The sequence below is a fragment of the Elephas maximus genome, chromosome 1 (genome assembly GCF_024166365.1).
Source record: "Elephas maximus indicus isolate mEleMax1 chromosome 1, mEleMax1 primary haplotype, whole genome shotgun sequence".
In the NCBI taxonomy this organism is placed as follows: Eukaryota; Metazoa; Chordata; class Mammalia; order Proboscidea; family Elephantidae; genus Elephas; species Elephas maximus.
The window spans coordinates 100,569,162-100,592,502 of record NC_064819.1 but is presented as its reverse complement, the minus strand read 5'-3'; the positions used below and the strand labels follow the sequence as shown (position 1 = coordinate 100,592,502).

The 23,341-nt window shown below is 43.0% G+C and overlaps 1 protein-coding gene across 6 annotated transcripts in view; it reads right to left on the bottom strand.

The window, feature by feature from the left end:
* Positions 1 to 23,341, bottom strand: part of C1H6orf89 (chromosome 1 C6orf89 homolog) — a 29,775-nt gene that overhangs the window by 5,948 nt on the left and 486 nt on the right. The window contains exons 1-8 of one of the 6 annotated variants that reach the window (XM_049891107.1): positions 21,702 to 21,828; positions 20,705 to 20,917; positions 18,305 to 18,341; positions 13,995 to 14,202; positions 13,313 to 13,526; positions 8,185 to 8,339; positions 7,920 to 8,059; positions 1,943 to 2,072 (exon numbers count right to left, since the gene is read on the bottom strand). In XM_049891107.1, coding sequence (XP_049747064.1) covers positions 1,943 to 2,072; positions 7,920 to 8,059; positions 8,185 to 8,339; positions 13,313 to 13,526; positions 13,995 to 14,202; positions 18,305 to 18,341; positions 20,705 to 20,714 — 894 coding nt within the window. In that variant the 5' untranslated portion in view covers positions 20,715 to 20,917; positions 21,702 to 21,828. Of the gene's footprint in view, positions 1 to 1,942; positions 2,073 to 7,919; positions 8,060 to 8,184; positions 8,340 to 13,312; positions 13,527 to 13,994; positions 14,203 to 18,304; positions 18,342 to 20,704; positions 20,918 to 21,701; positions 21,829 to 23,341 lie in introns of those variants that run through there. The other 5 variants (XM_049891112.1, XM_049891123.1, XM_049891140.1 and 2 more) reach the window with 5 other exon arrangements.

The window sequence follows — 23,341 nt, the reverse complement described above, 5'->3', positions numbered from 1 at the left end:
CAACAGGGGTCAGAAACCTGGCTTCCTGGACCCCTGGTTTCCTCCTCACCACTAAGGGGCTCCAGAGCCTTGGGTTTTGGCCTCTTCTTCCTCTGTCCCCAACCCCATCTCTCTGCTGCTCCCACAGGCCCAGGCCCCGATGCTGCTTCCATGGCAACACTACAGCCATTTCAACTGCTGCTGTAGAAGAAGCAGGACTGGGTGTCTTGAGCTGGCCTGCGGCTGGCTGACTGGTAGTAACACTGGTAGAAGCCCTGACATCTGCAGTCTTGAAAAAAATCCCAGAAAACAGAAAACACGTAGATGTACCTCTCTTTCATATGGGCTGGAGAGGGGCACATGTTCCTTCGCACCCAGGATGAAAAAAAAACAGATAATAGGATGGAGCAGGCTGGCCCTAGGCAACACTACGGAGTGGGTGAAGTGGGCCTTGCAGCCCCTCACCTCCTCCCCTAGGACCTCAGAACAACCTGATCCACTTCTTATCTTCTATACCAAGGCTGCCTCTTGGATATGGGGCCCACAAACACGTGACTTCCCAGGAACCCAAGCCAGAGATTTGGACAGCAGGGTCGGGTAACAAGGCTGGGAGAAAGGAGAGCTTGGGCCAGGGTGGGGGAAGAGATGCTTCAGGAAAGTATAGACTCTCAGGAGTTTAGCTTTTTTGGGCCACTCCCCTTCCCAAAACATCCTTGAGATAACTTTGATAGGCATTTGATTAACTTTGTATTTACCCCTTTGGCCAGGCTCCTTGGTGTCCCTGTTAAGCAGGCTGGTGAGATTAACTCCAGTATTCAAGTGGGAGCATCGAGACAAAGATAAAGGCCCTCGCCCAGAATTATATCATAATTACGACGATGAAATCATGTTAGCGCCCTGAGTTCTAGCCGGGACAGGAGGATAAACTCCTTTACAATCTGAGGCAAGAGCCCAGTACCTCCACCCCACTGCTGGCAGACAGAAGTTCTTACTTCTAGACAAAATGTTTTCTTTTGAAGACTTTTAAATTCCTTTAACATAATTCAGCAAATTTGGAGCCAGACAATAGTATTAGGAGGCTGAAGCCACAACCCGGAGTTGGTAGAGGTAACAGTTCAGGAAATACACATTTTTAACAAAGGAAAATTCACCCTTCTAATTCGTCCAAAAAAATCCAGGCTCAAACATCTCCCTCAGGAATTAGATTCAACAAAGGAGCATTTCAGAGAAAAGTAAACAGACACAGAAGAGAGTCACCCAGTCTGCTGGTCCCCAGAGAAGTACCTGCAGGCTCTAGGCTCCCGTGGTCCCTCCTCTCTGTACACACGTGGCCAAGTACCCGAGGTGGGAAGTGTTGGGGGCTGAGTAGGCCTTTCCACCAGACTGTGCTACCTGCCTCAGGCATGTGCCTACTAACCCTTTTGTCCCAAATCCTCCCCATGCTCCCAAGCTTTTTGCTTTTTCAGTTCTCTACCAGAAGTATCATTTGTTTGTTCCAGGGAAAGGCAACCCGTAAGTGAGAAGCAAAGCGGAACCCTCTAATTAACTTATGGTTGGGCTGTTTCCTTATCTACAAAATGAAGAAGGTGGAGTATTCACTTATATACTATTCACTTATAGCTTGCCTACATCCTAAAATAATTTTGAGGTAGGCAGGGCAGACTAACAACTCTTAAGTCCTTCCAAATTTTAGCATTCCACTTCCTCTAATGTAGAAAAGTAGCTTGCCCACAGGTATTAAGGGCAGGAAACAGATTTGCAAGGTCATCAGATCTTCTGTATACCTTCATAAAAAGGTGGTCCACTGCAGGTCTCCTGGCTAGCAGCAGTCGGGGAGACCTTTATCTGGGTGTCCCCTCAATTCACCCTCTAAGTAGATATGCAGGGGAGGCCTTGGTTATAGCATCAGCCCAGGTTCCAAATGAGGAAAATTCTAGACCCAAGTTCTCTTAAAATTTCCTACCTTACTCCCCACAACAGGTTCCGGGTGAAGAAGGAAGCATTTTTTCAAGGAGGCATCTTTTGGAAATGGTAGGTAGGTGAAAACAGGAAAAAGCTCATGTAAAATTTGTGACCTATTCAGAGGTCTTCTCCTATAAAAGTTTGAAACAGAAAAAAGTAATTAAGCTGGGCAAGCCAAGTCTGTTCCATGATTTACAGAGAGCTAAACAAGGTCAGAAAAATGGTGGGTGGCAGGTAAAGAGGGCAAAACATAAGTACAGTTTCTTAAGTACTAGGTCCGTGAAGAATAGTACATGCACACACGTAAGCTCTACAGCCACGACCTGTACACCTGGCTGTGTTGTTGATTTGATTCTGACTCACAGTGACCCTATGTACAACAGAATGAAACACTGCCCGGTCCAGTACTATCCTCACAAGCATTGTTATGTTTGTGCCCATTGTTGAAGTCACTGTGTCAATCCATCTCATCAAGGGTCTTCCTCTTCTTCGAAGACCAACTAGTCTACCAAGCATGATGTCCTTCTCCAGTGACTGGTCACTCCTGATAATATGTCCAAAGTACATGAGACAAAGTCTTACCATGCTTGCTTCTAAGGACCACTCTTGGTTGTACTTCTTCCAAGACAGACCTGTTCATTCTTCTGGCAGTCCATGGTATATTCAATTATTCTTCGCCAACACCATAATTCAAAGGCATTAATTCTTCTTTGGTCATCCTTATTCATTGTCCAGCTTTTGTATGCATATGAGACGACTGAAAATACCATGGCTTTTGGGTCAGGTGCAGCTTACTTAATCCTCACAGTGACATCTTTGTTTTCAACACTTCAAAGAGGTCTTTTGCAGCAGATCTGCCCAATGTAATATGTCATTTGATTTCCTTACTGCTGCTTCCATGGGCACTGATGGTGAATCCAAGCAAAATGAAATACTTGACAACTTCAATCTTTCCTTTGTTTATGATGATGATGCTTACTGGCCAGTTGTGAGCCCATGTGTATCAGAGGAGAACTGTGCTCCATGGGGTTTTCAACAGCTGATTTTTTGGCAGTAGACTGCCAAGACTTTCTTCCAAAGTAACGTTGTTGTTAGGTGCCATTGAGTCAGTTCCAACTCATAGTGACCTTGTGTACGACAGAGCTAAACACTGCCCCATCCTGCACCATCCTCACAATTGTTGCTATGTTTGAGCTCGCTGTTGCAGCCACTGTGTCAGTCTGTCTCGCTGAATGTCTTCCTCTTTCACTGACCCTCTACTTTATCGAGCATGATGTCCTTCTCCAGGGACTGGTCCCTCCTGATAGCATGTACAAAATATGTGAGACGAAGTCTCAACATCCTTGCTTCTAAGGAGTATTCTGGCTGTACTGCTTCCAAGACAGATTTGTTTGTTCTTTTGGCAGTCTGTGGTATATTCATTATTCTTTGCTAACACCATAATTCAAAGGTATCAATTCTTCTGTCCTCTTTATATATGGTCTAGTTTTCTCATACATATGAGGCAATTGAAATTACCATGGCTTGGGTCAGGCACACCTTAGTCCTCAAAGTGACATTTTTGCTTTTTAACACCTTAAAGAAGTCTTTTACAACAGATTTGTCTAATGCAACACATCATTTGATTTCTTGACTGCTGCTCCATGGGCATTGATTGTGGATCCAGGTAAAGTGAAATCCTTAACAACTTCAATAGTTCCTCCATTTACCATTACGTTGCCTATTGATCGAGGTGTAAGGGTTTCTGTTTTCTTTATGATGAGGTGTAATCTGTACTGAAGGCTGTAGTCTTTGATCTCCATCAGTAAGTGCTTCAAGTCCTCTTCACTTTCAGCAAGCAAGGTTGTGTCATCTGCATAACGCAGGTTGTTAATGAGTCTTCCACCAATCCTGATGCTGTATTCTTTTTTTATCTAGTCCAGCTTCTCAGATTATTTGCACAGCATACAGATTAAATGAGTATGGTGAAAGGATACATCCCTGATGCACACCTTTCCTGACTTTAAACCATGCAGTATCCCCTTGTTCTGTTCGAACAACTGCCTCTTTGTCTATGTACAGGTTCTGCACAAGCACAATTAAGTGTTCTGGAATTCCCATTCTTCGAAATGTTATCCATAATTTGTTATGATCCACACAGTCGAATGCTTTTGCATAGTCAGTAAAACACAGGTAAATATCTTTCTGGTATTCTCTGCTTTCAGCCAAGATCCATCCGACATCAGCAATGACATCCCTCATTCCACATCCTCTTCTGAATCCGGCTTGAATTTCTGGCAGTTCCCTGTCAATGTACTGCTGCAACCAATTCTGGATGATCTTCAGCAAAATTTTACTTGCATGAGATATTAATTATATTGTTCGATAATTCCCACATTTGATTGGATCACCTTTCTTTGGAATGGACACGTATTTGGATCTCTTTCAGTCGGATGGCCAGGTAGCTATCTTCCAAATTTCTTGGCACAGACAAGTGAGCACTTCCAGCACTGCATCCATTTGTTGAAATATCTCAGTTGGTAGTGTCAATTTCTGGAGGCTTGTTTTTCATCAATGCCTTCAGTGTAGCTTGGACTTTTTCCTTCTGTATCACTGGTTCTTTATCATATGCTACCTCCTTATATGGATGAACATCAGCCAAATCTTTTTGGTCCAGTGACTGTGTGTTCCTTCCATCTTCTTTTGATGCTCCCTATGTTGTTCAATATTTTGCCCACAGAATCCTTCAATATTGCAACTTGAGGCTTGAATGTTTTCTTCAGTTCTTTCAGCCTGAGAAATGCCGAGCATGTTCTTCCCTTTTGGTTTTCTAACTCCAGGTCTTTGCATATGCCATTGTAATACTTTACTTTGTCTTCTCAAACCACCCTTCGAAATCTGTTCAGCTCTTTTATTTCATCAATTCTTCCTTTCACTTTAGCTACTCTACATTCAAGAGCAACTTTCAGAGTCTCCTTCTGACATACATTTTCGTCTTTTCCTTCTTTCCTGTCTTTTTAATAACCTTTTGCTTTCTTCCCGTATGATGTCCTTGATGTCATCCCACAAGTCATCTGGTCTTCAGTTATTAGTGCTCAATGCCTCAAATCTGTTCTTGACAGGGTCTCCAAATTCAGGTAGGATATACTCAAGGTCGTATTTTGGCTCTTCCAGACTTGTTCTAATTTTCTTCAGCTTCAACTTGAACTTGCTTATGAGCAATTGATGGTCTGTTTCCACAGTCTGCCCCTGGCCTTGTTCTGACATAATATTGAGATTCTCCGTCGTATCTTTCTGCAGATGTACTCGATTTGACTCCTGTGTTTTCCATCCAGTGAGGTCGACGTGTATGGTCGCTGTGTGTGTTGTTAAAAAAAGGTATCTGCAATGAATAAGTTGCGATCTCCGGTGTTCTTTTTGTGTGTGTGTGATTTAGGTGAAAATTTACAGAGCAAGTTAGTTTCTCACTGAACAGTTAATACACAAATTGCTTTGTGACACTGCCAACCCCACGATGTGTCAACACTCTCTCCTTCTTCACCCCAGTTCCCTGTTTCCACTCTTCCAGTTTTCCTGTCCCTTCTTGCCTTCTCGTCTTTGCTTTCAGGTTAGTGTGCCCATTAGTGTTGTATACATGAACTGAACTACAAAGCACATTCCTCACGTGTGTTACTGTTGGCACTACAGACCAGTCTAATCTTTGGTTGAAGGGTGAGCCTCAGGAGTAACTTCAGTACTGAGTTAAAAGGGTGCCATACTCTTGGGGTTTCTCCAGTCTCTGTCAGACCAGTAGGCCTAGTCTTTGTGTGTATGTGAATTTGAATTTCGTTCTACATTTTTCTCCAGCTCTTTGTGATCCTCTGTGGGACCCTTTACTGTGATCCCTGCCAGAGCAGTTGGTGGCGGTGATCAGGTACCATCTGGTTGTTCTGAGCATAGTCTGGTGAAGGCTGTGGTATTTGTGGTCCATTAGTCCTTTGGACTAATCTTTTACTTGTGTCTTTGGTCTTCTTCATTCTCCTCTGCTCCAGCTGGGATGGGATCAGTAGAATTACCTCAGATAGCTGCTCACAGGCTTCTAAGACCCCAGTCGCCACTCACCACAGTCAGATATAGAACATTTTCCTTATAGACTATGTTACGCCTATTGAGCTAGATGTCCCCCAAGACCATGCTCCCCAGCCCTCAGCCCAGTAGTTTAGTGTTATTTCTATCACCAAGGCTACTGATCCTCTTTGTTTCCAACTTTTGCATTCCAATCACCAGTAATTATCAATGCATCTTGATTGCACGTTTGATCAATTTCAGCCTGCAGAAGTTGGTAAAAATCTTCCATTTCCTCATCTTTGGCATTAGTGGTTTGGCATTATTTGAAGAATAGCCCTGTTAACTGGTCTTGCTCGGAGGCATATGGATATCACCCTATCACTGACTGCGTTGTACTTCAGGATGGATGTTGGAATGTTCTTTTTGACGATGAATGCAACATCATTCCTCTTCAATTTGCTATTTCCGGCCAATACCTGCCCATTTCAGCTCACTAATGCCTAGGATATCGATCTTTATGCACTCCATTTCATTTCTGACGTCCGATTTTCCTAGATTCATACTTCGTACATTCCACGTTCTGATTGTTAATGGATGTTTACAGCTGTTTCTTCTCATTTTGAGTCGTGCCGCACCAGCAAATGAAGATCCTGAGAGCTTTACTCCATCCATGTCGTTAAATTCGACTCTACTTTGAGGAAGCAGCTCTTCCCCAGTCGTATCCTGAGTGCCTTCCAAACCGAGGGGCTCATCTTCCGGCACTATATCGGACGATGTTCTACTGCATTCATAAGGTTTTCACTGGCAAATTTTTTCAGAAGGAGACCACCAGGTCCTTCTTCATAGTCTATCTTAGTCTGGAAGCTCCACTGAAACCTGTCCACCATGGGTGACCGTGCTGGTATTTGAATACTGGTGGCATAGCTTCCACCATCACAGCAACACACAAGCTACCACAGTATGAAAAACTGACAGATGTGTGGTGGTGTACATGTGGTTGGGATGCCTATAAAGCCCAGCTAAAACAACATGTATAGGAAGAAAAGAATCTATTCATTCCATCTTGAAAAACAGAATGAAGTAACAGCAGACCAAGAAGGGAAAAGGAAAAAGAAAGAGGGGATAAAAAATTTAAACCTTCTAAGGCAAAGCGGAATGCAGTCAATGGAGGACCTGATTAGCTTGTTCAACTGGATGGTCATTCATGTAAATAAAATGACAAATTTAAAAACAGATGTAAGCATCAAAAAATTATCAGTAAGTTCCAACAAAAGCCTAAAAAAGCAATTTTAACTCTCTAGAAAGGTTGAGGATGGAAAACAGCTTTCCTTTTCTTTCTAGAGAGCAACCTGGACCCCAAGGAATAGACCGTGCCTTGTACAGGACACAAGAAGGAACAGGGAGACAGATCTAGGTTTCAATCCTGGCTGCGTAACCTTGGGCAAGTTACTTAACCTCTCTGATATCCACTTTTCTGATCTGAAAAATGCAACGATAACTCCTACTTCCCAGAGCTATTATGAGTATCACCTATGGACAAGAGACATTAAGCACCAAGGTACAGTGCCTGGTGCAAACAAGTGCCACAACTGTAGTTCCCCTTCTATTTGTCTCGTTCTCTCTTTACTCCTCAACGCTCAGGACCAGTTGTGCATAAACGTAAGTGCTGAACACATACTTAGAAATATATTACAGTTCTATTAAGCAATTCTGGTGTCTGCCATGGAGACCTAGCCCACCCCTCCTCTTTACACACCTTTTCCATTCATCTCCTTTGTGTGCATCATGTGTTCTCAACAGTGAGCTCTGGAGGGTCATCTGACTTCAAGTGTGCATGGTGAAGTGCTTACATAGTGTCCAGCACATTAGGGTCTCAGCGGTAGCTATCACTGTGTTAACATCTGGTCTGCCTTCTTCCTACACTCTGGATAAAAGCCCCTTTCTACGCTCACCATGGATAAGGAAACGGGAACCACCGGTCAGGAAAGCAGCGCCACCACTTGGTGAAAAACCCTTCGGTGAAGCCTTCTGCCGCCTCAGGGTATTGACACAAAAAATGCTGAAGCTCCTCAGATAACAGGGGCTTTTCCGTCTTGGCAAGGCATAAAACAAAGCAAAACAAAACAACACTGAGTTATTTATCAGAAATTTCACAGAGCTGGAAGTTTCCTAGCCTTTAACAGGTAATCATACAGTGGGAGACTCAGGCATGCTTACCTTGATCACCAGAGGATGGAGTAGCTCAAATTTCTCAGGAGTATCTTCCAGGAGCATTACCTTGAGGGGTAAATTCTGGGTGCAGCCCGTGCAGTTGGCAGGGATGGGGTCTGACTCATTTTGCTCACAGTTGTTTGTCGACCAGGGATCAAAGTCTGGGAAAGGAAGAGACATGGATAAAGCAGATATAGGAAGAACACAGCTTATAAACCCAGTAGCTCCAACAATGAAAGTAGAAAAGAAAGATATTATTGTAATTTTTTAGAGCTAACAAAGACACACACTGACAACCTTGGAAAAGGTACATATGAAATAAGTGGCCTTTGAAGAGGAGAGCAGGGGGCCCAGGGGACAAGGGTGGGAAGTAGCGGTGCTTTTTTCTGTGTACTCTTTTATACTTTATGGAAAATACTTAACATGTGCGTGTAGTTCCCAAATCAAATAAACAAATTATAACAGTTGGAAAAAGCATGCCACGACGTGGGGCTGGAGATGCAGCTCTCTCTCTTTCCTAACCTGTGACCCACACGTCTGAAATGCCTACAGCACACAGGGGTGGGGCAGCTAGAAAGGGTGGTCCCACAATCACTGCGAATCTCACGGTGTGTCTTCTCACACACTCTGTGTGTGTGCCTAGACCCCTGGCTCACAAGTATACTGACGGAGGCCGGGATAGTTCTGGGGAGGAAAAGTGAGAAGAGAGTACAGAGAGACAGGAGATGAAAAAGAAAGATCGGGTTTTTCTGGGACCCGTTTTTGGGGTAAAGTGAATTGCATCTGCCCTAGCTATGAAACAGGTGGGGGCCGCTAATCAATGTTTCGATCACCACGGACCACAGGTTGATCAGAAATGGAAGAACATCCCGCCTAAAGCCTGGTGCAAGTGCCAGCCATCTCCTGACACCTTCCCTTGGGTTAGTTCCCTGTCTAAGAGGTTCCTCTACTTCTACACAGCCCTTCCCAGCTTCCCTCTGTTCCTTCCCTTTGATGCTATCCTGCTTATACTGTTATTGCATTCTTTCTTGTTTACTTTCTGTTCTGTTCTGGGTTTCATCTGTGTTCTCAAAGAGATGTATTTGTGTTAACCTAGAATTTGAATCCAAAATGTTTCACAAGATGGTCTCTGATTAAAACTCAACGGAAACTAAATAAGGAGAGAGCCTACAACAAAAGATAACAGACGACCAAATGTGGCTGAATTAAAGTCAATTCTTTAAACCAATAAACACAGTTGGAAGCTGACTCTGAACTACAAACCACTTTCTGCAGTTGTTGGCAGCAACAAAGACAAGCAGCAACCACTTCATTCTTGTTTTCTTTAAGGCAGTACTAGTGGAGCTTGGAAACCCTGGTGGCGTAGTGGTGAAAAGGTCAGCGGTTCAAATCCACCAGGCTCTCCTTGGAAACTTTATGGGGAGGTTCTACTCCGTCCTATAGGGTTGCTATGAGTCAGAATCAACGCGGCGGCAATGGGTTTGGTTTTTTTTGTTCTTTAGTGGAGCTTAAGAAAATCCTCACTAGGGAAGGACTATGATTGTTCTTGGCAAACAGTCTCCTGAATACCCTCCAAGCATCCTCCATCTCTTGTAGACGGTACCTGCGTCCCCTTGAGCCAGCTGCCTCGTTCCCTTCTCAGCCTGTCTTGGCCTGCAGGCGGATCATCAGCCAGAGGCCTACTGCTACAACTCTCTCCTGGGCAGGGGCTTCTCCCACAAGGCTCACCAAGAGCCTCCAGGGGGAAGGTATGGCCAGACTCCAGTGTGGCCTCTGCCTATCTGAAAAGGTTATATATGATATGTTCTCTATATAATGGCCTTGGAATCATAATGCCACAGAGTGAATAAAATCCCACCCTGGAAACAGCCAAGAGCATGCTGCCAGACTTTCCTATGCCATCACTAGTTCACAACTTTTCTTCAACTCCATAAAGGATGCTGCAGCTCCTCACAGAAGAGCCATCCACTCCTCCTGCAGCACCAGGCAGAAAGGATGGCGCGACTTGGGTATCGACCTTCTATCTTTCTTTTAATTATCAAGGCTTCTTGATTCCTATGACCAGACCCATTGCTGCAGAGTCGATTCCAACTCATGGCAACTCTGTAGGACAGAGTAGAACTGCCCATAGTGTTTCCAAGGCTGTAAATCTTTATGGAAACATAGTGCCACATCTTTCTCCTACAGAACTGCTGTTGGGTTTGAACCACCGACCTTTTGGTTAGCAGCTGAGCTCTTTAACCACTGTACCAGCAAGGCTTCTTGGCTCTTGACTTCTATACCAGCTACTTAATATAAGAAAGGCTGTGACAGAAATGAGAAGCTCCATATATGAGTTAAATAAAGCCCATGATCTGTATTCCAAATTTCCATCATGGTTTGGAATTCATTTCACTGTTTGAAATGTCAAAAACAATCTCTCAGACACAACATGGCCTGAAGTCAAGAAACTGCAACTGCCCACCCTTCTCAGCATATTGGGCACTCAGCAGAACAGCCAGACTCGGCCAAGGCCGACAGGCAGGAGGCTTCCTGGGGCCCGAGGGTTGTTTACAAAGAAACTCACTTAGGCTGGCTCATTGTGGACAACTAACTGTAACACATTCTGGAATTTTAAGTGAGTAAAGTCCTTTTATGTAGATTATTAACCTAGCAAAAAGCAAAGCAAAAAAAAAAAATCTTTCCAGAACAAAAAAACCTTTTTGGGTAAAAAGGACAGGAAAGAAAGAAACAAAGCCAACACTAGCTCCACAAGGACAGAGGGTTTGGTCTGTTTTGTTCACTGCTCTGTTGAGAACGGTGCCTGACATAATCAAAAAAAAAAAAACAAATCCCATTGCTATTAAGTTGATTCCGACTCACGGTGACCGTATAGGACAGAGTAAAACTGCCCATAGGGTTTCCAAGGAACGGCTGGTGGATTTGAACTGCCAATCTTTTGGTTAGTGGCTGAGCTCCATTATAGAGGCGTTAGATAACTAAGACACTACCCAGGGCTGGAACCTAGAAAAAGAGGTGGGGTGGGGTCAAGAGGAAACACCATCATTGGTGGTGGGACATCTGGCATAGCATCACAGCTCCAGTCCCCTCCATCACTGCCAGAGCTCCACTGCAAGGAGGGGTCAGGTGACCCTGGGGAGCTTTGGACAGGCCAGTGCATAAGAAAACAATATGCTCATGGGGTTTCCTTTGGGGAGCTGAATCTGCAGCACTATCTCCCCCCAAATTTACTTTAAAGGCATTGTAGTTGTTGTTGTGTGCCAGCAAGTTGATTCTGACTTAAAGCAAACCTGGCCTGTAGACAAGACGCTAGTGCTTCTTGAATTTTAAACTCTGATTTAGAGAAGGAGAAAGCATTGTACATTGGTTGTCTTTTATTTCTTAACTCAATAGTCTGTGGAGATGTACTTTGTAGGATGGGAGGAAGGAAAAAAAAACAGCATCATTCAGGTCCTAGAAACGTTTTAATTCCTTCCATGTGCAAGCAGGCTGCGAGGAGAAGACAGGCAGGAGAGGACACAAGTTTCTCTGGCGCCTGCCCCCAGATGCTCTGGACCTTCCTGATGGAGTTGGAAAGTTCATTTTTTGAGTCTGCTGGTGACATTTCAAAAACGACCTTCCCAACAAATACAAGAAAGTTTTATCTGGCTGGGGGGGTGGGGGGGGGCGGGGCGGGGGGGGACTCTAAATATATGAACTGTTTGATTAAAAAAAAAAAAACTTACAAGTTTTGCTTTAGAACGTTACCTTCCTCTGATTTTGATATAATTTTGGAAAACGTTCTATGACTTCCTCAAGTATACAAAAAAAGATAATTTTTTATGATTGATTAGGTCTTGGCTTAAAAAGTGGCATTATGATTACAAAGCTTAGCTCCGACTAGCAAATTTTTTTGGAAACAACAATGAAGAGAAAACATATTTCCTAACAGTTAGGCTGGATCCTAAAGGTTTAGAACACAGCTACACAAAAAGTTCTACAATCCATTTGTGATATTAATTTACATACGCTTTCATACAGATAAAGAAGATAAACACTACCACCAAAAAAAAAAAAATCTCAGAATAATATCCCTTTATTATTTCTTTCAAGGAGCCCTGGCAGCACAGTGGTTATGCACTTGGCTGCTAACCAAAAGATCAGTAGTTCCAACCCACCAGCTGCTCCATGGGAGAAACACGTGGCATTCTGCCTCCATAAAGATTTCCAGCCTTGAAAACCCTATGGGTGAGTTCTACTCTGTCCTACAGGGTGGTTATGAGTTGGAATCGACTTGATGGCAGTGAGTCTGGTTTGGTTTATTCTTTCTCTTAGCAAGAAAGACATGGCAATCTATTTCTAAAAATCAGCCAGTGATAATCCTACAGATCACAATGGTCAGATCTGCGACTGATCTTAGGGATGGCACAGGACTGAACAGCATTTCCTTCTGTTGTCTACGGGGCTGCCGTGAGTCAAGGCTTGACTCATCTTACCACATATTACACTAGTCTCAAAAACAAACTCCTCAAATGGTCTGTCAGACCAGGAATTCCTACGATGGCACTGATGCACTGTTACTATAAATCTGTTTCTTAAGTTCAACTTATTGGCAAAATTAACACACTTAGGAGCACTACACTAAGTGAACTACGATATGTAGAGAGAAGACTAAATCAGACAAGTGGGATATATAGCTACACACAAACTTAGCCCAATAGGATAAGGACTGTTAGAAGATCTGGTTAAAAGCAAGCTGGACTCAGATGTTTTCAGAAAATCAACGGTGATTTATAAAATATCTAGTATGGATAGGAATTACAGGACAGAAAAAAGGTAGAATAAGATAGAGTCGAATCTTTCCTAGAAGCAAACATTCTCATCCCCACCATACATGTTTTAGAATCAGGAAGTTTGAGTTTTGGCTCCATGAGATGTGCATCTCTGGCCTCTCTCTTAATCTCTCTGGGCTCAGCTTCTCAATATGCAAAATGGGGATAATAAAACCTACCCGACAGGGTTTGGGTGAAGACTGAATTCAATGAGACAATCCCAGGAAAATGCCTTCCATTAGATGTCAATAAATGTTATTTCCTTTCCCTCTGCATACTGTGGAGGAATTTGTATCTTGTAAGTAGTAACTGCAGCATTCTACCTGGAAAGGGCCTGTCTCCGTCATCCCTACGTGGAGGAACTCCCTTATTTTCTGGCATATACTTCTTGGTGATGGGCAAGGACATCAGCCGGATGTGATGGATGAGCGAGCGCCAGCTGTGAGCTCCTGAAAGCACTGGTTCAGGTGGTAATGGGCTGAAAGGTTGAATCACAAAGTAGGCAGTGAGCAAGATTAATCCCAGGGTCACAAGGACCTATAAGGAAAGATAAAAAAAAGATTAATAACTGTCCCAGCAAACCACACACCGTAATGCCAAAAGGGGTAGAGGCCTCTTCTGCTATTCCCAGTGGGCCTGCAGAACTAACCCATTTTCATAAACAAGCCATTCACATTCATGTCTCAAAGCATCTAATGTTTGAGAACGATGAGGACTGCAAGGCTCACAAACCTTCTATCATACAACCAGGAGATATGTCCCTCATTAAAAAATACACACAAATATATTTCAATTATAAATACACAGCTTTCGTCTACAATGTTTAACCAAATAATCAAATTTCCTAGTAATGCATGATAACAAGAGTAAAGGACAATTTATTCATTAAAAAAAAAAAAAAAAACCAAAGTTCAACGGTGGAATCAGTCCGTGATAATATTTGGGCAGAATGTTGAAGAGTGTGTGCTCTGTCGAAGCTATTTCCAAGTCAGAACACATTTTTACCTTATACAGAGCTATAAGGAGAGGATACTGGGGTGCTCTCCTCTGAGGTTCATTCTTTTCCAGCAGCTGTCTGATAAATTTTTCAATTGCCTTCTCTGACATGCCACACTGATGGCCTGTCTGCCTCACCAAATCAACAGTCTCTGAAAGTTTGTCATAAATGCTGAGCTCGTTGGCAGCAAGATCCATGTCTTCCAATACAAAATCCCTGAGAGAGAGAAAATAAATGTAAAAAGAAAGGTGGTTTCTTTAAATTGCTTCCTCCTCAAGTGGAATAGTGCTTCTTGACCTATCTGTGGGGAAGGACCATTTCTGTTTTTTTTTTTTTTTTGTCAATCCACTGTAGGCCAATACTTTTGTAAAAGGCAATACGTATGTCAAGACAATGTCAATTTTCTATATAAGTTTTTAAGTGCTACTTAACTGTGGGCTGGTAACAAGGCAAGGATGGCAAGGCTTTGTCTCACATACTTTGGACATGTTATCAGAAGGGTCCGGTCCCTGGAGAAGGGCATCGTGCTTAGTAGAAGGTCAGCAAAAAAGAGGAAGTCCCTCAGCAAGATGGATTGACACAGTGGTTGCAACAATAGGTGCAAACATAGCAACGATTGTGAGGAGGATGCATGACTGGGCAGTTTCATTCTGTTGTACACAGCTTCGCTATGAGTCTGAAATGACTCAACGGTGCCTACCAACAACAACTGGTTTAAGGAGCCCTAGTGGCTCAATGGTTAAGCACTCAGCTGCTAACCCAAAGGTCGATGGTTCAAATCCACCAACAGTTCCACAGAAGAAAAGACCTGGTGATCTGCTCCCATAAAGATTATAGCCTAGGAAACCCTACGGGGCAGCTCTACTCTGTTCTAGAGTCGATATGAGTCAGAATTGACTTGGGGCACACAACAACAACAAATGATTTACGGACCAACACTGGTCCCCAAACACATTTTGAGGACTGGAATATGGATAGTGTTGTTGATAAATTATTTCTCTCCAATTGCATCAGACAGACCTTTTAGCAACACAGAAGGAAATGATCACCGAAGGCAAGTTTTACTCTGAGGCACTTGCTCACAAGCTTTGTTCCTGGCTGAGCAAGGATTTTAGTCCACACGAAAACCATGACAAGGGGCTCTTCTGACCTTCTGGGTTGCAGTCATGCTTCTCAAATACAATTTTAGACAATTAACAGCACTTTTTTGTATTTTATATATTTAAAAGACCGAAGATTTCTAAATAATTTCAAATGAATTCAGGTTATGTTCCCATTGCTATTTTAAAGCCTGATTGTTTCATATCGACCATGGAATAGAAAATAAACACCAAAGTGGCAAAGTACAATGCTCTGGTAACATTTATAAAATGAAATTAGATAGTTATTTTGACAAAGTACTTGGGTTTCATAATATTTTTCGTCCTGGCAGGAGAACGGGCAGTGCACGGAGTTTATCACCTCTCCTACTGGACTTTTTTTTTTTTTTAATGCAGAAGGTCTTCTTATTTTGCATTATTTCACCCCCGAAGTGCTTCTAATCTCAAAAAGCAACGACACATGTATTCTTTCAGGGAGATGCTGCCACCTGCAGGGGCAAGGACAGCAGGCGTGTAGCTCCAGCAGAGAGAAGATGGCTTGCCAATGTCACAAGCCAGCACACCCACGAGCATATCTCCTTTTCCAGCAGTATGACTCCTGTCTGGCCCTCTTTATGACTATTAACCTTAAGTTCGCTAGTTCATAACCCTGCCTGCACCTCCCAATCACCCAGACAACTTGTAATAAGCGTTCATACCGAGGCCCCAAAGAGACAAATTAAATCAGAAAGACTTTTAGTCTCATTCAAAAAAAAAAAAAAGTTTTTTTTTTTTGGTAATTCAAGTATATAATATTATAGTGCTAAATATATTTTTCCAAGCTGTACATATCTTATTCTCAGAGATTCTGACATACTTCCCAAGTTATCAGAAGGGTAGTTAGCAGAAACTTAACGAAGTTTCTAAGAGCGCCTGGAATCTTAATAATAAGCCCTCCTTTTGGCTTTGGTTAGATCAGTGGTTCTCAACTGGGGCCGATTCTGCCCCCCAGGTGACGTTCGGTGATGTGTGGAGACATTTTAGATTGTCACATCTGGAGAAGTACCACTGGCAACTAGGAGGCAGAGGCTGGGGATGCGCCTAAATACCCTACAATGCAAGGACAGTCCCCCACAACAAAGAATTATCCTGCCCAAGAAGTTAACAGTGCCGAGGCTGAGAAACCTTACTCTCCAGGGAGGCCTGGGAGAGGTAAACGTGGGGACTGTTTCGTTTCTGAAGCAGTACTTTAGAAGTGGGAGGAAGCAGCTGACAGCCCTGATGAAATGTTTTCCACAATCCCTTATGGGCCTCATGTCCCACAGTCTAAGAAGAAACAGGACGGGGGTGTATCTGATAGAATTTATGAATAAAAATGTTTAAAGCAGAAACCCCAAGAGTATGGCCCCCAGACACCCTTTTAATTCAGTACTGAAGTCACTCCTGGGATTGACCTTTTAGCCAAAAATTAGACAGGTCTATTGGGCCAACAATAACACATGAGGGACATGCTCCCTAGTTCAATCATGTATACAAGGCTAATGGGCACACTGGTCCAAAAGTAAAGGCCAGAAGGCAGGAAGGGACAGGAAAACTGGACACATGGAAACTGGGGTGGAGAAGGGCGGAGTGGTAACACATCGTGGGACTGGCAACCAACATCACAAAACAATTGGTGTATTAACTGTTTAATGAGAAACTAATTTGCTCTGTAAACTGTCACCTAAATCACAATGAAAAAAAAAAATGCTGAAAGCAGAAAAGAGGTTAAAAGGTCAGGCTATATGTAAACTTCTCCTTTGCCCTGCTTGATAACAAAGTAATTCCTCTGTTGACGTAAAGGACACCTGGTGGCACAGTGGTTAAAGCGCTTGGCTCCTAACCAAAAGGTCAGGGGTTCAAACCCAACAGCTGCTCCCCAGGAGAAAGATGTAGCAGTCTGCTTTTGTAAAGATTACTGCGTTGGCAACCCTGTGGGGTCTCTATGAGTCAGAATCCACTGGACAGGAATAGTTTGGTTTGGGTTTGATTGATATAAATATATCCTAAACTCCAATGTGACATTTCCTTAGAGGCTCCCAGTCCCAAACCTGAACAGCTATGCCAGCTAGGCAACTCTAAGATGCAATAATGATTCTAGTTAAAACACAAAAGAGGAAACACTCTAGTTCAGAAAGGAAGTTTCAAAGGCCCATGTAATTATTTTCCAATCTTCAACAGTGAGAGCAATATCCAGAGTAATATTAAATTTTTTCCCTTGCTTAGTTCTTCAGTATTATGCTAGCTAATATGTAATATAGTATCCATTCTTTAGTGTTATAGATACATTCCTTTCTATTTTACTCAGTGATTCCCATTAATTAAAGATACGTTCTACTAAAGGAAAAAAACAATGTGGTCCTTGGATTGTAACAAAAACTACTAATACAAACATCATACTTAAGAAAAAATAATTGATAAAGTATTAGAAGAATCAATATGATTTAAAAGAATAGTGACTTAAAATCATAATAAGGGCTTAAAAAATGCAATCAAGGAAATTCTGCTTTTTTGCACTTTTATCATCACCTGAGCCTAAGGGACCTCTTTCTGGACCTCTCTGCCCAGCAAGACTTGGAGAGGTTAGTACTTTTCCTCCTCTCTGCAAATGTCTCACCTCCTAGTTCAGTAAGAAAATAACAGACATCACATAGACACATCCTAGATTCTACACTTTTCTCTCAACTTTTCCCTCTGAAAATTTTCAAACCTCCCGAGAAATCAAAACAGTAGAGTGAACATCTGGATACCCTTTACCTAGATTCACAAATTGTTAACAATTAGCCATATTTGCTTTCTCTATGTATATGTATGTGTATAAACGTCTTACCTGAACCATTTGAAAGTTAGTTGCAATACATCATGACATTACTTCTAAATATTTCAGCATGCATCCCCTAATAGGGATATTATTCTATATAACCACAAGCATCACTGTTATATCTACAAACATTAATAATTTCCTAATATTATCTAGTATCTAGTCCATATTCAAATGTCCCTAACTCCCAAAAAGGTTGCCACATAGCTTTTTTAAAATCCAGGATCCAACCAATGCTCACACATTAGAGCTGAATATCACGTCTCCTTGGTCTACTTAAGTCTAGGATAGGCCTTCTGTCTGTGTGTATACATGTGTGTGTGTGTCTTTCGTGACATAGACATATTTGAAGTAGAAGCAGCCAGATTTTTAAACTTACCTCTCTCTGCTCCCATTCTCACCTTTTCCAGGTACTACTGTTAAGAAAAAAAAAAATCCCCTCTGGATTTCCAGGACTCTCTCTGTCTTTTCAGAGGCAAGTTTCTTGAAACAAAAAAGCCATCACTTCACTTTCTTCTCAGGACTCCTTTCCTTTACTAACTTGCTGGAATCCTGCTTCTGCCCCCCTCACCCCACTGACACTGCTCTCACTAAGGTCACCAACCCAACCCAGTGCCGTCGAGGTCACCAAAGGCTTTCTAAATGCCAAGTCCAAAGGCTATTTTCCAGCTACCCCTTATCTATCTCTCTGCAGCAGCTGACACTGCTGTCCGTGATCTCCCTCAAGTGCTCTCAAACCTTGGCATAATTCTCTTGTTCTCTCCCCAGAGTCTGTGCCCTTGAATTCCCCACAGCTGTCCTTGGCCTTTTTCTCATTCCCTCTAGGGTTTTAACCACCAGTTAACTCCTGATTTCCCAATCTTTCTCTCTAGTCTAGAACTCTCCTCAGAGCTCTACCCACCTACCAGACACCCTGGCCCAAAGTTCCCGTAGTCCCCTATGTGCATAGTGCATAACTGAACTTATTATTTCCTCCTACAACACATTCCTCCTCCTGATAAATGGGAACACTAGTCCTCCAAATTTAAAACCTTTCCTCCTCCTTCCTCATCCCCACCAATGAACCAATCATTAAATCCTCTGGAGTCTACCTCCTACATGGTTCTCAAATTCATCACCTTCTCTCTAGTGCTAAATTAACGGCATAGTCAAGGCCCTCAACAACTCTCCTATGGAGCATTCACAAAGATACAGTTAATCTCTGTATGTCCAGTCCTCCTTCTCTCTGGTTCATCCTTTACACTGTCAACAAGTTACTTTTCTGAAACACAAATTGGTTTATGTTACTTAAATATTTAAATTTAATTTCCAGAAATCCTGGTGGCATTGTAGTTAAGTGCTAAGGCAGCTAAGCAAAAGGCTGACAGTTTGAATCTACGAGTCACTCCTTGGAGGCTCTATGGGGCAGTTCTACTCTGTTCTATATAGTTGCTATGAGTCGGAATCGACACAATGGCAATGGGTTTTTTGTTTTTTTTTTTTTTTTTTTGGTTTTCCATAATTTCCATCTCCTGCTGGGGCACCATTTAGCATGGTGGTTAAAAGACCAGGCACTGGGGTGGGAAAGAGCTGGATGCAAATTCTAGATTTTCCGCCTACTATGTGGCCATGGGAGACGCTGGTGGCATAGTGGTTAAGTGCTACGGCCGTTAACCCAAGGGTTGGCAGTTCAAATCCACCAGACGCTCCTTGGAAACTCTATGGGGCAGTTTTACTCTGTCCTATAGGGTCGCTATGAGTTGGAATCGACTTGACGGCACTGGGTTTGGTTTGGTTTTTGGATGTGGCCATGGGTGGTGCAAACCACCACAGGTGGTGCATGTGGCTAACTGAAAGGTTAGAGGTTAAAGTCCACTCAGAGGTGCCACTGAACAAAGGCCTGGCAATCCACTTCCAAAAATTCAGCCATTGATAACCCTACAGAGCAGTTTTACTCCGACATACATGGGGCCACAATGAGTCAGAATCAGCTTGATGGCAACTTGTCATTTTTGTTTTTTAAAAATGGTCAGGGGACACTACTTAACCTCACTAAGCCTCAATTTATAATTTATAAAATGGGGATAACTATGCCTACCCCAAAATGTTGTTGAGGGAATTACAACATGAAGTATATAAAACATTTGTTCCAATATCCAGAAAAAGTAAATAATAATAATGATAACTGTTTTTATAAGATCAAGTCCAAATTCCTTAGTATGGCCCTTTATTATCTGGTCACTGCCAACCTGTCCAGCCTCACAGCCCATCAATCCCTCCTCTCATTCTACACCGTGATACTGTGCCTCATCTTTTTGCTTTTGTATACTTGATTTCCTCTGCCTAGAAAGCCTACCTGCCAGTGTCTTGTGCAATAATTAAACTCTTAAGACTTTGACCTCAATTTCTGTCCCCTTTGAACCGGAAGCATAACTATCACATTATTACAACTCGTTTCCTGTCTATCTCTCACACTAAACTGTGAGTTCCTTGAAAGCAGAGATAAATTGAGAAAATAGCAACACAAAAAATTAAGGACAGAAAATTTAAAATCTTGCTTAGACATGGAAATTGACCTCAGAGACATAGAACCTGACTAATGTCTGTTGAACAAATTTATAAAAAGGACCTACCCTGATCATTCTGATCACAGGCTAATTTAATGTACCTACTTGTTTATTATTATTTTTTTTAAATCCATCTCGACTCGACGGCACTGGGTGTTTTGGTTACTGGTTTATATACTTTTTTAAAATGCATTGGTCTGATGAGGGGTTAGGTGGGCAGGTTAGGAACTTACACTTGGGCATTCTCTGAAGTATCCTAGGGCAGCAGTGAAGGACCAGGGATTCAAAGCAGATCTTGAAACTGTTTCAGTCCAAGGCAGTCAGGACCTGACAGGGCAGATAGGGCCTCTGACATGCAAGGTTGCTTAGGTGAACCTTCAGCCAAAACTTCAATGTAGCAAAGTCGAATTTAGTTAGTTTAAGGCATGTCTTTCCTTGGAAGAAAACTGTGATAACAAATTCAAACAAAAGAATTTAAGGGAGAGATGGTCATAGGAAACCTCCACCATGGGAACTACCAAATGTGCAATCAGAAAAAGTCAGAATACTTAGTATCTGGGTGTAGTCTTTATTAAAATGTGTCTGAAGACTCATGCTTCAAAAGAAATACATTAACAAATACGAGGGCTATAAGGACTCTATGACCAGAAAGAGTGCGGTCTGCACGGTTAATGGTCTTAAAAATATTACAGAACACTAGGCAGACATTGCCATGTACTAGAAGGCAATTAGAAACAGCTCGTTTACTCGTATCAATCAACCGAGTCATATTCCTTTCTGAAATGCAAGATGTCACATTTATCACGTACCAAGTCTATAGTTAAAAAACATATCCCCCTCTTAACAATTATTTTAGAAAGATGTTTCAGGATAATAAAAATAAAATCTGTCAAAAGAGCAGTGAAATTCGGACTTCGCTAGCACCGCTCATGTTCGGGTTGCTGCTGTGACGCCTCCCAAACAAGTTCAAAGCAGCGTCGACCACGCTTTGCCCTCCCCTGAGAAGGCAAGGAATGAAAGGGGGTGTCTAAAGGGTGCCGACCCCAGGGGAGCTGCCGGGGTATGCTGTCAGCCTGCAAAACGCGAGACTCAGAAAAGGTGTCAGCGCGGGAGCAAGGGATGACAGTAGCGGCGAGGTAGCGGCTGCGAGATGTCACAGAAGGGCGCGACGGCGAGGCTGTCACGGGGCGGCCTCCCCACCCACCCCAGCCTCGGGCCCCAAACACTCACATGCGGGGGCCCGCGCCCCCTCGGGCTCCTCCCGCCACCGGGACGGCAGCCGCCTAGCGAGGAGGCCGGGCCGACAACTTCCTGCTTCCGGGAACACAACCCGGAAGCAATAGCCGGGTCACAGGACAGGCCGCGAGACGTACGGAAGCTCTGCTTTCCCGTCCCGAGTTTCCGCCAAATCAGAGCGCGCGACACCGCAGCGCGTGCGGGAACCCTCGCGAGATCTGGTGAGCACAGACTCTTGCTCCCCCTGGCGTTCCTCTCGTGCTCTTGCTAGTCCTCGTCAATCCTTTCCTCTCCTGGGGCAGGTATAGGTTTCCTGGCTGAACTGCTTCCTTCAACCAGCATTTTTTGAGTTCCCTACTCCGTGCCAGACAGCGTGTGATGCATTAGAGGGTGAAGTGGGAGGGATACGCAAATGGAGAGCAGCTAGTATAAAAGACAAATAACTCAAATTTTTTAATATTTGTTGAGAACTTGCTCTGTCAGATAGCTATGAGTTGAAAATCGACTCGATGGCACCTAACAACATTTCAGAAGACACGTTAAGCTTAGATAAAGAATAAGTAAATAAAGTAAAGAAGTTACTCTTAAAGTTAATGTGAACTATCTGTTATAACGCAAAAGGAATCCAGGTCTCTGTCAACCAACTCCTTCCTAAAGACTCCGACTCCCAATGTGCTCTTGTTGACGAAAAGGCCAACAAATAATAAGCCTCTCGGGATGGATTTTGGAATGAGACACCAAAACACTGTCTTATTCTTGTGGAAAACCCGATACACACTCACTGTGCCCTAAGAGATACAGGAAAGAATTGCATGAGACCGGACACAGGCAACTCAACAGACAAAATGGACCAGTGATTAAGACTTCCATCTAGCTCAAGGGTCACGAAAAGGGCGTAACACCAGACTGCAGCGGGTGCAAAATTAATTACACCTTACATTAGCATAGCACTCATCAGTTTAAAATGTACTTTCCCGTCCATTACTCATTCAGGAAACCTGAGCACCCTGTGCTTGGTACTGTGGGAGGTCCAGTGCCTCTTTAGAGGACCTCACTGACTAGTTTGATCTTTACAATTAAGGAAATTAGGGTTGAGCTACGGTTAAGAGCACAGGATCACTAGCTGTGCTCTTAACTCTGGGAAAGTTACTTAATCTCAATAAGACTGTTTCCGCAAAGTAAAAAGGTAATATCTACCTTGTGGGGTCGTGAAGATTAAGTGTGAAAATATACAATAAAATGCTTAGCACAATGTCTGGCATATACCAAGCATTCATCCAGCCATTATTAGGTAATGTGGTAGACCTCGAGTGGTGCTAATGGTTAACGTGCTCAGCTGCTAACTGAAAAGTTAGAGGTTCGAGTCCACCCAGAGGTGCCTTAAAAGAAAGGCCTGGCGATCTACTTCTAAAAAATCAGCCACTGAAAACGCTATGGAGCAGAGCTCTACTGACACACGTGGCGCCTCCATGAGTAGGCGTGGACTCCACAGCCACTGGTAGTAAATGGTGTGCAAAGTATTTACTACAGAAGTTTATTTACTCCATTTCTTTCTTGTTCTCCCTCCAAACCTCCTCACACTACCTCTCACTTTGCTTCTCCTCCTCTGCCCGAGTTAAATTCTCCTAACAACC